The sequence below is a fragment of the Schistocerca nitens genome, chromosome 6 (assembly GCF_023898315.1).
Source record: "Schistocerca nitens isolate TAMUIC-IGC-003100 chromosome 6, iqSchNite1.1, whole genome shotgun sequence".
NCBI lineage: Eukaryota > Metazoa > Arthropoda > Insecta > Orthoptera > Acrididae > Schistocerca > Schistocerca nitens.
Genome location: NC_064619.1, coordinates 689,037,480 through 689,054,390, shown reverse-complemented (window position 1 = coordinate 689,054,390; position 16,911 = coordinate 689,037,480). Strand labels below are relative to the sequence as shown.

General features: G+C 37.6%; 1 protein-coding gene across 1 annotated transcript in view; it reads right to left on the bottom strand.

Moving 5' to 3' along the window:
- Positions 1-12,262, bottom strand: part of LOC126263028 (iron-sulfur cluster co-chaperone protein HscB) — a 39,426-nt gene extending 27,164 nt beyond the window's left edge. Inside the window, exons 1-2 of the mRNA XM_049959993.1 lie at positions 11,542-12,262; positions 11,169-11,422 (exon numbers count right to left, since the gene is read on the bottom strand). Of these exons, the coding sequence (XP_049815950.1) occupies positions 11,169-11,422; positions 11,542-11,892 (605 nt within the window). The 5' untranslated portion in view covers positions 11,893-12,262. The remainder of the gene's footprint in view (positions 1-11,168; positions 11,423-11,541) is intronic.
- Between the last annotated feature and the right edge of the window lie 4,649 nt (positions 12,263-16,911).

Sequence of the window (16,911 nt, the reverse complement as noted above, 5' to 3'; positions counted from 1 at the left end):
GCATTTGCCACAAATGCAGTAAGCAAGTTTTGCAGTGATCGGAGAGAAAAGCACTGGATGGCAGTCAAGAGAATATTCAGATATTTAAATGGAACTGCTGATTATAAGTTAAAATATTCTAAAACTGGAAATGTAAATTTGGAAGGACACAGTGATGCAGACTGGGGAAATGAGTTGGAAAGCAGACACTCCATCACTGGAAGTTGTTTTAGACTAATGGGAGGACTGATATCATGGTCTTGTAAGAGACAAAGAACTGTTGCTTTGAGTACTGTAGAAGCTGAATATATGGCCTTGTCCTTCACTATCCAAGAAGCTCTTTGGATCCGTACACTGATGAGTGAAATAGAATCTCCTCCAACATTAAAGCCAACCTGCAAAAAAATAATGTCACCAGTGTAAGATCCAAACATAAGGCATCACTTTATAAGACATCATGTGGAACAGGGGAATATAATTCTCAGTTATTTATGCACGGGAGAAATGTTACCTGATTTCCTAGCCAAGCCTCTCAGTAAGGACAAATTTCAGAAGCTGGTGAAACATTATGGTTTAACCTGGGGTGAATAGTGTTGAGTATCTGAAAAATATTTGTTCAAGGGGGAGTGTTGGGGATATGTGAACAAACATTTTCCAGTGTGCATAGTGGCACACAAGACATGATGTGCAGAGTGCATTAGACTCTATGGAATATACATGTTCCATGTTTGTTGATGGGGCAACGTAATATAATTTGGTAGTCAAATGTGTTGTGCGAATAAAGCATAAGTTTATTTTGTCCCTTAAATAGTTGTTACCTGTCATTTATTTGCGTTAATCTGCATAAACTACAACATTTATGTAGACTGTTCTTATTCCTAGTATTGATACTATGTATTGAGCTATTGGTTGGAAACACACATTATTTGCAACAAATTTCCCAATGGATTAAGTATACAGAGAAGCAGTCATTAAAATATTCAGTTCCTTGAACATGTTTCTATATAATGGTCTCAAATTTACACGACAATTGACACACTTTTGCACTCTTACAACTTTTTCTCGTTTTGACGAGTTACCCCAGAATATGATCCCATACAACATAATAGAATGTAAGTAAGCAAAGTATGCAAGTTTTTTTTATATTTCTACCTCCTAAATCTGACATCATTTGCTTTGCAAATACAAACTTGTTTAGGCACTTCAGCAACTCTATGGTATGCCCTTCCCAACTGAGTTTATCATCATATTCTAATCCCAGAAATTTAAGTGTTAACCTCTTTCATTTGCATGTCTTCATATGCTGTGCACATGCTGGAAGGAAGTCTCTTACAGGTTCTGAACTGCATATAGTGAGTCTCAAAATTTAATTACAGTTAATTAGCTTTAAACCATTTATTAATATCAGCGAAATTTTGATTAGCAATTATTTCTAAATCCATACTTGATTTGCTATTCAATGCAGTGTTGGTATCATCTACAAACAAAACAAAGTTGGCATCTGGTAATGTAACAGATGAGAGGTCATTAATGTACACAAGAAAAAGTAATTGACCCAAGATGGAACCTTGAGGAACACTGCAACTACAAAACAATGTTATTTGTGGTTGATGCATTTATACACAGGCATGCCCACTCGAGGGTTAATAGAGATGAAAATTTAAATATGATGACATACTGGAATTTGGCAACACAAAAACAAAGATGGAAAAATGTAGAACATGGATTGGTAGAAAGAAAGGACAAAGGAGCCACAAAGAGAAAAATTTAATTATTGCCAATACTTGGTTTAAAAATCATGAAAGGCAGTTGTATACATGGAAGAAACCTGGAGACCCAAGATGATTTCAAACAGATTACATAAGGGTAAGACAAGACTTCAGATTTTCAACCATTCCCAGGGACTGAAGCAGATTCAGACTATAATTTATTTCTTATGAATGCAGATTAAAACTGGAGAACATTAAGGAGATGGAACCTAGATAAGTGGAAAGAAAGGTTACTGAGAATGTAGGAAAAACTGATTACTACTAACCATAAAGAGGGCATGTCAAGTTCAGATGCGCGCAATTAAAAGACACTTACAAAAAGCTTTCGCTGACAGCCTTCTGCAGTAGAACACACACACACACACACACACACACACACACACACACACACACACACACGTGTACACACGCACACACGACCGCCAACTCCAGCATCTCAGTTTGGAATCAATGATGGTCGTGTGTGCGTGAGGTGTGTTTGCTTGGGTGTGTGAAGTGTGTGTGTGCGCGCCTCTTTTACAGGTGAAGGCTGTGACCAAATGCTTTGTTTAAGTACCTTTTTAATTGTAACAATATTATGAAAAGGAACAATGCTACTCACCAGATAGCGGAGCTGCCGAGTCGGAGATAGGCACAACAAAAAGACTGTCACAAATAAAGCTGTCGACCAGTAAGGCCTTCATCAAAAATAGAGGACAGGACACTCACGGAAATGCAACTCACACACACGTCTGCAGTCTCAGGCAACTGAAACTACACATTTGGGTTTTAATTCTGCCTGTCTGCAAATTGACGTGTCTTCTTTACGGTAAGTAGCAATCTGTATTTTGTTACCACTGATGATATTACTACCTGGAGATTCCATTGTTTTAAAGATTACTGAGAGTCTCAGAAAGAGCAGTAGGTAATGATTAACTGAAATGGGAGAATGGAATACAATAAGGGAATAAAGGATAGATTTGACAGGTGAAATAGTGAAGGCAGTAGAGGATCAAATAGGCAAAAATGCAGGGCCCGATAGAAATTTTTAGATAATACCCAAAATACTGAATTTTAATGGTGGAAAGGGGAAAATATAAAAAAAGCAGCAAGCAATGCAGGCACAATGGAATAAATACGTCTAAAAAGTGAGAATGCGAGAAATGCAAAGCAGGAATGGTGAAATGAAAGAAACAAAGCTGTAGAAGAATGCATGACAATGGAAAAGATTTAGGCCCTTCAAAATTACCAATCAATATCCTTGAACGCAGTTTGTTGCTGAATTCTCGAACACATTCCGAGTTCAAATATAATAAATTTTCTCGAGGCAAAAGAGCTTGCGTCCCAAAATCAGCATGGATTTAGAAAGCATCTCTCATGCTAGTCAGGTCACCTTTTTCTCACAAGATATCATATAAACCATGGATGAAGGGCAACCGGCAGATATCACATTCCTATATATCCAAAAAAATGTTTGACAAGGCGTCCCACTTGTTAATAAAGGTACAAGCATATGGAATATGTTGCCACATACACTATGTGATCAAAAGTATCTGGACACCTGGCTGAAAATGACTTACAAGTTCGTGGGACCCTCCATCGGTAATGCTGGAACTCTCAATATGGTGTTGGCCCACCCTTAGCCTTGATGACAGCTTCTATTCTCACAGGCATACGTTCAATCAGGTGCTGGAAGGTTTCTTGGGGAATGGCAGCCCATTATTCACGGAGTATCGCTGTCGGTCAGTGACGCCTGACACGAAGTCGGCGTTCCAAAACATCCCAATGGTGTTCTATAGGATCCAGGTCAGAACTCTGTGGAGGCCAGTCCATTACAGGGATGTTATTGTCGTGTAACCATTACGTCACGGGCCGTGCATTATGAACAGGTGCTCGAACATGTTGAAAGATACAATCGCCGTTCCCAAATTGTTCCTCAACAGTGGGAAGCAAGCAGGTGATTAAGATATCAATGTAGGCCTATACCGTGATAGTGCCACGCGAAACAACATGGGGTGAAAGCCCCCTCCATGAAAAACACGACCACACCGTAACCCAACCGCCTCTGAATTTTACCACAGGCACACACACCCTTGCAGATGACATTCGCCATACCCACACCCTGCCATCTGATAGCCACATTGTGTACCATAATTTGTCACTGAACGCAACATTTTTCCACTGTTCAATTGTCCAATGTTTATGCTCCTTACACCACATGAGGTGTCGTTCGGCATTTACCGGCGTGATGTGTGGCTTATGAGCCACTCGATCATGAAATCCAAGTTTTATCACCTTCCGCCTAACTGTCATAGTACTTGCAGTGGATCCTAATGCAGTTTGAAATTCCTATGTGGTGGTCTGGATAGATGTCTGCCAATTACACATTATGACCCTCTTTAATTGTCGGCAGTCTCTGTCACTCAACAGACAAGGTCGGCCTGTACGCTTTTGCGCTGTATGTGTCCCTTCACATTTCCACTTCACTATCACATTGGAAACAGTGGACCTAGGGATGTTTAGGAGTGTGGAAATCAAACGTACAGATGTATGACACAATTGACACCCAATCACCTGACCATGTTCGAAGTCCACGAGTTCCACGGAGCGCCCCATTCTGTTCTCTCACAATGTCTAATGACTACTGAGGTCGCTGATATGGAGTACCTGGCAGTGGTGGCAGCACAATGCACCTAATGTGAAAAATGCTTGTACAGATACTTTTGATCACATAGTGTATGAAAGTGGCTCGAAGACTTAAGTAATTGAACCCAGTACGTTGTCCTCAATGTGTCAATGTGTTCACCAGAGGCAAGGGTATCAGCAAGAGTACATCAGGGAAGTGACACAGGATGACACTCAGACATATGCAACTGTTTGCTGACAATGCTGTGGTGTATGTGAACAGGCAGCACCTGCATAGGGGCCTAACACAACCTCCAGCCCCAATGAAGTCACCATGGTTGGAAGCATCCGATTCCACTCGTCAGCTCTGACCTACAGCATAATGTTGTTGTGTGTATCACAATGGTGCGGTGGTTTTGAGTTGGTTCATGTTTGTACATGTTGTGTTGCGTTGATAGTTCCCTCTGGTGGTGATGTTGATGTACTGAGTTTAACATGTGATATTGGGTTCATTTGAGTCTTTGTTATCATTGAGGTGACATGGGTTTATTTGAGCCTGGGTAGTCAGTGCTGTAACATAGATTTAGAAGTGATTGCTTTGTTTTCAGTGAGGTTTTTTTAATTGTGTGTTTCACGTTTTTGTTAAGTCTGATTACTGTGTGTGTGTGTGTGTGTGTGTGTGTGTGTGTGTGTGTGTGTGTGGAGATTTTTTTTTTTTTTTTTTGCAGGCTTTGGTTGGTAAGTAGTTTTTGTTTTGGGGTCAATCCCAGTGAAGTGAGCCAATAAAATTAAGTGGTTGCTTGACTATTTTTAAAATATTTGACTACCCTGTAATTGAGAAGTTCAAAACAGTTTTTAAAAAATTTACCTTGCATACTTACTGAATAGCAGCCATTTTTATTTGTAAGTGCATAAGGGTTTTTCAATTTGGAGACAGCATTAATTTGAATATCTCTGCACTGGGTTAAGTTATAACATTGCAATTGACATGAATGCTTTTAGGAAAGGATCCTTTACAACATTGTTTATTACTCCAAATATGCTAAATTAAAAAATAACCAGTCAAAATGACCTCCAAAGTTTGGCATTGAAAATTTAGAAAATCCACTTTTTAGACCCAAAAATATCAACCAAGGAGTGATTTATCAGAATGCATTTTTTTCTGTAGTTAGGTATTGAAAACTACTAACTTCATATAGAGCAAGAGCACTGACATGTTTCCTCAACTTTTTACAAATTTTTGAAATTTGAAAACCTTTAATTTTTGTTAAGTTTGGGGCTAGTTATCTGTGGTGTGACTGAATATAAAAATCTAATTTCTGCACATTTTGTATACCTATGCGATAAAGAACTGAACAAAATTAAACACTGCTAACTGACTGAACAAAGATATGAATTTTTGAAAATGAGGAAATAATTGACATTACACTACAGTTCATGAGGGATATTGGCTACATGTAATCAATTGTTACTGAAGTTAAGGTACTGAATTATATGGAAAAATTCTAAAAATTACTGGACAAAACATTTACATTATCTTGACAAATTTGAAATAAGTATTTTCAGTTAACATACTTTTGAGAAGAAGTGCTTCCTAATCCTAGTGGTGATTTTTAAAAACGCTTATTTCTCCACACAGCTTTTGTGATATAGAATAAGACCTCTTATTCCCTGTGGTAAGTTCAAGCACTGAAAGCTTCCTAAATATGTTTTTCAATGGCATCCAAAATTTGTCACTAGTAGATTTCCTGAATGCCATTCTTGGGCCAGCAGGGTGGTAAAATTACACAAAAACATCATTGTTTTCAAAACTTATTCTTTCAATATGTACAAGTCACCACAGTCCACCATATACACATGCCACTATGTCATTCTGTGCGATTAATTTTACTGACGCAATTATCCTCGTAAAGTTCGGTGCCTGATGTTACATAGCATCGAACTAATTTTTCTGCAATGCCAAGGAATTTGTGGAATTGCTTTGTTCCTTTTATTGCTATACAGTTTTCATATCTGATTTGAAATGTTGTTTTGATATGAAGAACTAACTACCTCTTCTTTCTTGATGAGAAAGTAGGCGATGCCTTTAACTTTATCCTTGGGGAAGGCATATGTCCTCTATTGGAAGAATTAGATCTGTGCTCATTCTCTGTAGGTTGGTTTTACTCCCTTCACATTTTGTTGTACCTGCTACTCCAGCACATGCATTTTTACCACGGCAAGAGGCAAAAATGTGTCATTCAGCCTCCAACCCGAAATCTACTTTGTGGTTGCAAAAGATCTGAAAAGGTCTCTTTGTTCTTGTATTGACTATCCCTTCCATCTGAAAAGTATGTAATATTATGAAAAGGATAGTTGCTACTCAGCATCTCCACTGTAATATGAGTAGAAACTATCCTTTTTATAATACTGTTACATTATTCCGCCCTGGATTTTCCATTGTTTGAAAAGCATTCAAGCTTCTCAACCTTGGACAACTTTCCTTTTATGTAATTTGTTACATACTTTTGAAAAACATTGATATCTGAAGTGTTGTGCTCCGAGTAGTCGCTGCAAACTTTATCTTCTTATTTCTGAAGTACAGAATCAATGGATGTATTGTTGCCCGTTCACTAACTCAGTGATACCTTGTATTTCATCCTGGACCACAAATGTAAAGTTTTCTGCAAAAATAGCCAGGACTATGCATTCACTTGCATGAAGTTGTGCTTTTTTTGTCCTTCAAAAACTTGCTTTCGATTTTAGAAACATAGTGGTAACTTTTGAGATTTTCTAAGTTGTCTATTAAAGATTCAAACCTTCCTGAGATTTAACCACTGTTGTGACCCACTGTTTGACGGTAATGTTAAATAATTCAAGAACATTTTTTTTGCCAAGGCATTTACCACATAAACTCATGATGCAGCCATAATTGTTAGTGTCACAGACCATTAAATCTAGTATATCTTTGCAGTTAACATCATTAAGTTTAAAACCCACACACATCAATTTGACATACTGATTATATAAACAAACGCATACAGTGTGTGTTCCTGAGGAGCCGGGCCAAAATACACCATTGAGGTCTAAGGTCACAAAATTCTGCATTAAGGATGAACATTTCGGAAAGCTGAGCAAGTACATTTAAATTAAACAGCACCATTCGTTCTTGCTTTGTTACCTTATCCCCATTTATAACAGCTCTTTTGTTATCTTTGTTACCTGGGCACATCCTACTGTTTCATCATCTTCAAAAAACTGCTGGATCTTTCCAGTTGTTTCTTCACTTATACCTACTTCTTTCTTCTTTCCTGAAACTGTTTGAATGCCTTCCCCTTCACTAATTTTCGGTTTAGTCTAATCAAACAATCATATACAATGAATTTGTGAACTATTTTTTCTCTTGACCATGAGACAGGAAGCAAACTTGAAATTTCAACTTTTTCCTCTTTAGGTGTCACTGAACACTTACTTTTTAATTTCTTAATCAAGCTCAAATATTCAGTGTTGGAGATTCTGGAGGTAGATAATTAAAAAAAAATATATTGTTGGTATATGCATTATTAAATAATGATTCTAAAAAGCATTTTCTAATTTTGTCTGAAATTCTTTGTACCTTATTTTCTTATTTTCGAAGCAGGAAATACCTCTGACTTAGAACAAGCGAACTCCGATTTTCTAATAGTTTCCTCATTATGAATTAACAAGATTACACGATTCTGGTTCTGGATTCACAATAGTTATTATTGGGTAACAATTTGGGCACAGTGTATTTCCAGGAATCACATTAAGTTTCACTCAGGAAGCTATTTTACTCACACTTAACAAGGACAGATGTTCAAGTTTTTGTGAAATTGAACTATAAACTGTTTTAAGACACACTTTTTTTACTATCAGTCCAGCAGAGCACTGTTCATCCATTTTATTGCATTCCAGTTAGTCGCTCAACTTTATTTATTATTAAATTTTAATATTATTTTGGTTAATTAAGAATTACACTCACTACAAAGGCATGAAAACTATTCTACTCACTCAATGAAGTGTGTGCATCCATTTTAACAGAGGTTTCAGAACAGACTGACTACAACGTCACACCCAGAAATTGCAGTGGGGGTACACAGTTCATCTCCAGACTTGTCAATGACTACTGGGCTCCTGTGCATATTTGTTTCTCTGTCCACTGAGCACTTGTTGACACTTCTCTCAAAGACTAAACTCTTGCACAAAACTGTAGCATCCTCAACAATTGAGAAATTTCACTTGTTTGCTTTTATCATTTTGAACTTGTAATAATGTGCTACTTAACTGAGAGTAAGCTATATGTAAATGGACAATTTTTTAACATACAACTAAAGCAAAAGCTCCTACTGTTTAATATTTTATTATTAAAATAAATAATACTAGCGAAATACAGGGTGATAGTGTTAACTAAATACAGGTTAAAATTAAATTTCATTACAATGAAACAATAAACCACTTAAATAGGCAATAACCATAAGATCAATTGTAGCCCAATGTGAATTTTTTACTCATTTTCAAAAATTCATATCTTTGCTCACAGTTGATTATCAATGTTGAACTTTTATAGCACTTTGTTACCATACATATGTACAAAATGTGCAAAAATCAAATTTTTATTTTCAATTCCACCAGATATAAACAGTTCCATAGCCTACTTTACAAAAAATAAAGTGTTTCAAATTTTAAAAAAGGAAATATTTGTCAGTTTCTTGCTGTATATAAGACTAGTAGCTTAACAATATCTAACTAGAGAAAAAAAATTTGATTCTGATAAATTACTCCCCAGTTGTTATTTTGGAGTCTAAAAGATGGATTTTCTAAATATTCAATACCAAACATTGGAGATCATTTTGACTGGTTATTTTTTAATTTAGGGTATTTTGGATAATAAACAGTGTTGCAGAACAGACTTTTCTAGAAACATTCATGTCAATTGCAATGTTGTATATCTTAACCCAGTGCAGAGATATTCAAATTAACACTAATGTCACCTAATTGAAAAGCCGTCATGTGCTTTAAAGAAAAAGAGAGAGGAGAAGAAGAAGAAGCCACCATTCAGTAAGGATGCAACCAGGTAATTTTTTTAACTTCTCAATTATGGGGTAATCACATATGAAAATATCAAAATATTTAAAAAATGTTCAAGCAAACCTCATTGGATCACTTCATACGGATTGACACTTTTGTGTTATTCTACACTAACTGTGATATTTTGTGTTTTATATTTATGGTAGTTGCTTTAACTGATGTAGTGAACATGGGGGGTTCTTGAGCTATTGAGATTTTGGTTCCAGTGGTGTTTTGTGAGTTATGTAGGTGTGTGAAGTTTATGGTCGGTTTTGCCAGTATGTATCGAGAGCTTCATTTGAGATGTATAAAGGTCACTGGAAATGTCCTATTCCAGTTTTCAAAGTTGGTGTTCATTTTTTTGTATCCAGTGTTTTTGAGCCATGAAGGTCGAGTGATGTGTAGATTCCTGTCGATTTTGTGGCTGTAGCTTTGTGTCGTATCTTGAGCTGTTGTCGTTTTTTCTTATAATATTTGTTTCAGAATGACGTGGTATTTTCTATTGTTATATATTTAGCTTGTCTCTGCCCTAAGCCCCCAATTTCCCATGGTTGTCCCATTAGTCGCATCATTTTATTGTTGGTGTAAGACACTTTTGTATCATTTTTATGTTTGTTCACATTTGTTAGCACGAGTATGCAGTGACGACATCATCAACAGTTTGTATATGCTAGAAGTAGACATTTCCGCCACACTGATGACATCATGGGTCAAAGAAAACGTATGGAATTGGGCACTTCACTAATGACCAAGTGCCTTCTGCATATGAGGTGTTCCTAAAAAGACATCCCAAAGTGGCATCTTGTCATAGTTTTGAGACAATGCGAGTTGGCAGAAGAAGAAATGACAACAATTAGGGTTTAATACTTCACGAAAGTGACCATTAATAACACTGCGCAAGCTCAAGGTGGGGGAGAAAATAGGTCTAGTCCCATCCAACCAAAACATCTCATAAGCTACCTTGTGACATTTCGAAAAATCATGGAACCCTAAATATGGTTGGCTGAGCAGTGAAATGAACTATCATCCTCATGAACGCCCAAGTCTCAATTGTTGGGCTACTTTGCTTGGTCAGGTGTAAGGATAGCTAGTTAGTTGGTTGCGTGTTCCACTGATCAATCGCACAGTACGGTAGCCATTATGACGTGGAACGTGTCAAGTGCACAAGAAATGCACATATGAAATATGAAACAACCACACACACACACACACACACACACACACACAGACAGAGAGAGAGAGAGAGAGAGAAATTCATCTATGGTGTAGAAGGAGTTGTAAAGGAGATATGATTTCAATTTAGTTTTGAAGCTATTATTGCTGTCTGTCAGACAGACATTTTATTTCATTGTTGAAAATTTTTATGGCAGCATATTTTACCCCTTTCTGTGCCAAAGATAGGGTGAGTAAACGATGCCTCAAGAACATTTGAAGTAGCTTTTCACATTACGTAACATGTATCATTCAATAAGGGCAAGAATTTTATGGTTTTTCCTAAATGGAAAATAAGCAAAAGGCTAATGCATTGTGCCTTTGATTCTCTTTGCATCAAATTAGTCTGGTAGCCTAACTTTGTGTTGACTAGCATACAGTTGAATGCACACAACAAAACTCTTGCCTTAAATCATTGTATTGTCTCACCTTTCTCGTCTTCTTGAGTATTAACTGTTTGAGTTAACGACAATATGCACTACCAGTATCTAATTTGCTATATAATGGAAAGAACACATCTCATTATGTACAACTGACCTTGAAAGTTGTTGCAATGTTTCCTTATTTTGCTCCTCGATGACGTTCAACTCGGCTGCGGATGATGCCATTTCAACACTTTCGTTTAACTCCATTATTTCCATAAGAAATTCTGGATCTGAATGCTGCGTTGATTCACTAATTTCTGACCCCTGTAGTTGGAGCATGTACAAACCGCGAGACAAAGGTTGTTGTAGAGTTGAGTATGCTTTATTCACCAGTGAAGAATAGTCTTCTGACAACATACGCTCCTCCTGAAATGGTCATGCTCAGATGGAGTAACTCCAAATCTGTAATTACAAATTAGCGAGTCATTACACTCTGCCAAAGTTCCGAAACCTACACAGAAAATGGTCCACGATTCACATCTCACCTTTGTCCTGTTGGCAAATCTATCTGGATGTAGGACGTTTTGTAACTGTCGGTACTTTGTTGTCAACTCGACTGTGTCTAAATCGTAACTAGGTGTGACTCCTATCACTTCAAAATAATTAGATTTATCGTCCGGTTGTTGGATGGTGTTACAAGAGTGGCAAAATATCTGTGCTTGTTCACTACCACATTTCCAACATTTACGTGATACCTCGCTCATATGTCGTACCACCGATGAAAGCAATTTCGGACATTTAACAGCTGATACACATTTCAGATCGTGCGCTTTCGCACGATGATAGTATTTCGCTGACAATCTCAAACCTAACCTTGAGAGCGACATCATAAACATTACAACTCTGTACTCCACACGTAACGTCACAAAAATCTAATCCAAAACACTTTAACCACTATCTTATACAAGATCTTTTGCTCCAAAACAATATCACATAGACAATCTTTAGCTCCAAAGTTCAATCTTCGACCTGTTCGTCAACAAAAGAGTAAGCCTTCGTTTGGCAAATATGAAAGATGCAGATTACACAACTTCCTACGTCGTTACGTGGATTTTCAAGATTCCACCGATTAAATTTTAAATGCCTCACAAAAATAAATATACTTAATCATCACATTTGTCTTCGTGTGCGGTTCTATTTCCATATTAATTCCGCCACTTTAAACTTCTATGAACTAAATTTAACACTTGGTAACAATGATCCAGTATGTACACAATTCGTCCAGGCAGAGATGATCAGCAACAGAGACCAGTGAGCTCCATACGAAATCTTCCATTCACTTTCACTACAAAAGGGCCGCACCCGTCATTTTGATGGTTGTTCTGCTTTAAAGATAGATTCGCACGGAACTTCCTCGTACGCCTCGTCACGCGAAAAGTTTCTCCTCTGTAGTTCAAATAGTGGCATTACACACGCCGTCAACGGAACGTCACCGACTCGTCACTTTACTTTAGCGTCACACTCACATCAAGGTTTTTCGGGAAGAATGTTTGGAGGGGCCACAGTGTGGCCTACTTGGCGAGCAACATTAAACCTTTGACTGCGGCTGACTGCTACAGCAGTCCGAGAGCGCCGTGCACCGGGTGCGGCTGACTAGTGACTACCACAGTAGTTCAGCGCTGCCGTGACCTAGGTGCTGCCGACTGCTGTAGAAGTTCTGAGACGTTTGTTCGCCAATTGTTTAGCTGCGCTTGAATAAGACGTCTGTTTGTTTGCAGCGCTACTGGCGGACTCTCGCCATACCTTACCGCTTGCTGTAACTGCAACAGATAGTGTTTCAATATGCGGAACACAACTGCTTTTGAAGTCGATGACAGCGCTTTTGGCGGACCGTCACAGCACTTGAACGAGTAATTTGCTTTACCACAGGCGACCGTGGCTTTACACAAAACAGATGACGCTACTGTGGTTTCTGTCGAACTGTAGTTTCGCGTCTTTCTGCGAGATTCTATTCTTGGTCCAGACTTCAGTCGCCTATTATTCGCTTGTGTTTGCACAGTGAATTTACTTATTGTGGTGGAATGTAAAAAGCTCCTCACCTCCGAAGAGATAATATAGATGTTGATGGAGAGTGACTCTGAAGAATCGCTGTGCTCTTCAATAGACAGCGATTCAAATGAAGAAGATTTCCTTACGAATAGTTTACAACCTACAGACATCGTTGATTCTCATTCATCTCTATCTATAATTACTAATGCTACCAATGTACCACATAGCTGAAAAGACTTCAAACAGAGATCTGAAAATGAAACCGAGTGTGGTATTTGATTACAATAGTGGGACTAGTCGACCAAAGCGACACGCAAATAAAAACAGTGGAAAGTACACAGAAGTCGTTTAAATGGTACAGGAAATTGTTTTTCCATATTTCGGACATGGCAATGCTCAATGCCTTTTGCAACTTTTTGTGTCGATCGCAAGACAGCAGGTGGTGCTAACCGTCAAGAGTATTCTACAAGACTAAACATGTCGACACATTAACCACATCAGTTTGAAAAGTACAAGACATGCATAGTCTGTGCTCGAAATAATGTGAGGAAACAAGCTAAGTCGTGCTGTAATGAATGCAATGTAACTCTTTGTGTTTATCCGTGCTTCAAAACTTACCACAAACAATTTCAGCAATAAAAAACTGTTAAGCCTCGTTTTGATTGAATGTAGAAGTATATCACTATTGTAAACGACTTTATTTGTATGTACATTGTATTAAAAATGCACCTCACACGAAAATGAAGTGTAAATATTGTAAATAAATACCCCCAATTCTTCCAAAGCCAATCCAAAGACCAGAACAAAACAGAAAGCCGAAAAACCGAAAAACACCGAGCATGTTGGAAGCACTGCGCGTGGCGAGCATGCCAAAAGCATTCACCTCCCAGTGCATGGCGTATGGCGCCACAATGCAGCGCACAAGGAGCAATATTTTTAATTTCCTAAGGCCATTAAGGCAGTAGACAAAGTCATACATATAATACAATATAATTCATGTGTCAATAGAACAATAAGTTTGTTATTATAGCGTAATATTACAATTGATGAAATCCTACGAAGTCACACTTATAACACAATATAATTCCTGTTGCAAAAGAACAATAGGTTTGTTATTACAATGTAATATTACAATTAGTGAAATCCTACAGAGCCATACTTATAATGCTATATAATTCCTGTTACAAAACAGTAATCGGTTTGTTATTACAGTATAATATTACAATTGATGAAATCCTTTATGTCGTAGAATGCGTAGGCAACTAACCAGTCATACAGCGCTTGTTTGAATGGTTGCTCTGGCAAATGTTGCATAGCTAGTGGAAGTTTATTAAATAATTTGAGCCCCATTAGTTCACAACTGTTCAGTGATTTTGAGAGTCCGTGGAATGGAGTATAAATACATCTATTCGTCCTAGTGTTGTAGCAATGTATATTTTCTCTGTGTTTAGCTTTGGGTAGCCTCTTTGTCGTATAGATTAAGACATAATATATATATAGGTTTACTACTGCCATAATTTTTTGCTCAGAAAACAAAGGTTTACAGTGTGCCTTATATGATGAGCCTGTAATTACTCTAATAGCTTTCTTCTGCAGTACAAGGATGTCACGCACATAACTGGAGTTTCCCCATAAAATGATACCATAGGTTATTATGCTTTGGAAGATAGAGATAGGATATTGTAACATAATTTTTAGGTAGAAAATCCATTAGTCGCATTAACAGACAGATTGCCCTAGTCAACTTACCGCTAAGATACTTGGCATGTTGACCCTAAGATAATTTGTCATCCAAATATACCCCTAAAAACTTAACATAACTAGGATCATCAGATGGTAGCTTGTCTTTTAAGCTAAATACTACCTAATTAATTTTATTTTCACTAAGCAAAAATCCATTTGCTTTAAACCAGTATGATGCTTGGGCAATTGTCTCTGTAACACAAATTTTAAGGCTATTTGGGTCATTACTGCTGTTCAGAATAGTTGTATCATCTGCATATAGTACAGTTTTTGATTTAATACATGAGGCACGTTATTAATCATTATTAGGAACAGGAAAGGGCCCAGTAGAGATCCCTGTGAGACACCTACCTTAACTAGTTCTACACTGGACAATTATTTGGCAACACAGACAGCTTGCATACGGATCTGTAAAAATGATCTTAATAGTTTAAGACTATTACCACTAACACCATAGAAGTCCAATTTTTCAAGTAGTAGTGTATGTTCTACACAGTCAAAGGCTTTGCTGAAGTCACAAAAATTGACTTGAGCGGAGTCTTTATCCTCAAATTCTTGATGGATGTATTTTGCAACAGCATCTATCGCATCAATTGTCGATATGTTTTTCATAAGAATATTGAGATCCACTAATAATTTCTATATTATCAAAGTAATCAGATAATTGTTTGTAAATTGTGCATTCCAGTACTTTAGAAAAAGATGGGACTATGAAAATTGGCCAGTAACTTGAGGCAGAGTATTTATCCCCTTTTTTATAAACTGGAACTACCCTAGACAGTTTAAGGTCATCAGGAAAATATCCTTCAGCTAGACATATGTTTATACAATGTGTTAAGGGGTACACTATACTGCCTATGACTTTCTTCAGTATATTACAGGATAAATGATATATGTCTAAACTGTCTGATGATTTTAACTGTTTCACTATCCTTAATACAAGATCTGGTGAGACCTCAGAGCAACTGAAGATACTTGTATTTTTTGATGATCTACAACTGTTTTTTAACAGTAACTGTGGTGAGCTGATTTCGGGTTTAGCAATACTACTTCCTACTTCTTAAACTAATTTAACAAAATAATCATTGAATTTTTGGGGAGAGATTGGAAAATTTCTTTCATCTTTAGCAAATGGTTCAAATGGCTCTGAGCATTATGGGACTGGTCCGTGTCCGGATGTGTCTTCATTGGTAGCCGTCAAATGCAAAACTTTTGCCCAGACCGCTGCCTTCATGTCCTTTAGAGTTTTTTAGCATTCATTCTTGTAGCTAGGCCATAATATAGTTGCATTTGATTTATAGCCTCACCAGTAACACAGCCACGACACCCGATTGTTTTGCCGTCGGAAAGTTTTCTTTTCCCAAGTTTCTGTTTCAGTTTCTTGAGGCGACTACCCATCCACTTCTGGACGTGACCGCAACATTCCAATTTCTCAATTGAGAAGACGGGACCATATGGTTTGGCCTCACAAACCTTAAGGTAAGAAGCACTGTCCCCGTCTCTTAAATAATACTTGTACCGCACCCTGTATTTCGGCAGCGATTCTTGGAACATTTCCACAACTCCTTTTACCTCCATTCCTCCACTTACTCCACAGTAGTTAGCTAGGCAATCAGCATCATGATTGTTGGTCATTCCATTTTGGCATCTGCAATACTTGGATAAAATTTTAACATCAATTATCTTGCCTGTGTTTTCTGATATGGCAGTTACAATTCCATTGGGTGAAGTGTGGCCCCTATGTTGCCACGATCCGTCAAATATTGCTGTCAAGTCTCTATTACCATCATTTTCACCTTCACTTTCTTCAACAGCAGCTTTCATACTCTCTTCACAACCTCTTTTGCAGCATCTCGAAGCATCTTATTGTATTATTTGAAAGCTGGTGGAGTCGGCAAGTTCATTACACCACAGTAAGTTTTCGCCGCTTCGTCACCTTTTCCAATACAACAGAATGCGTAGGCTAATCAAACATTCACTTCTGATTGTTTAGAGTCTGGTAAGTATGGAGAATTAATAGTGGACACTTCAAAAGGACAGTCGCTGCACTCTATTACTATCGGTACTTGTAAACCTAGCCTGGTTCCAGTAGAGACGGTAAGCGATTCATTACATTTTACGCA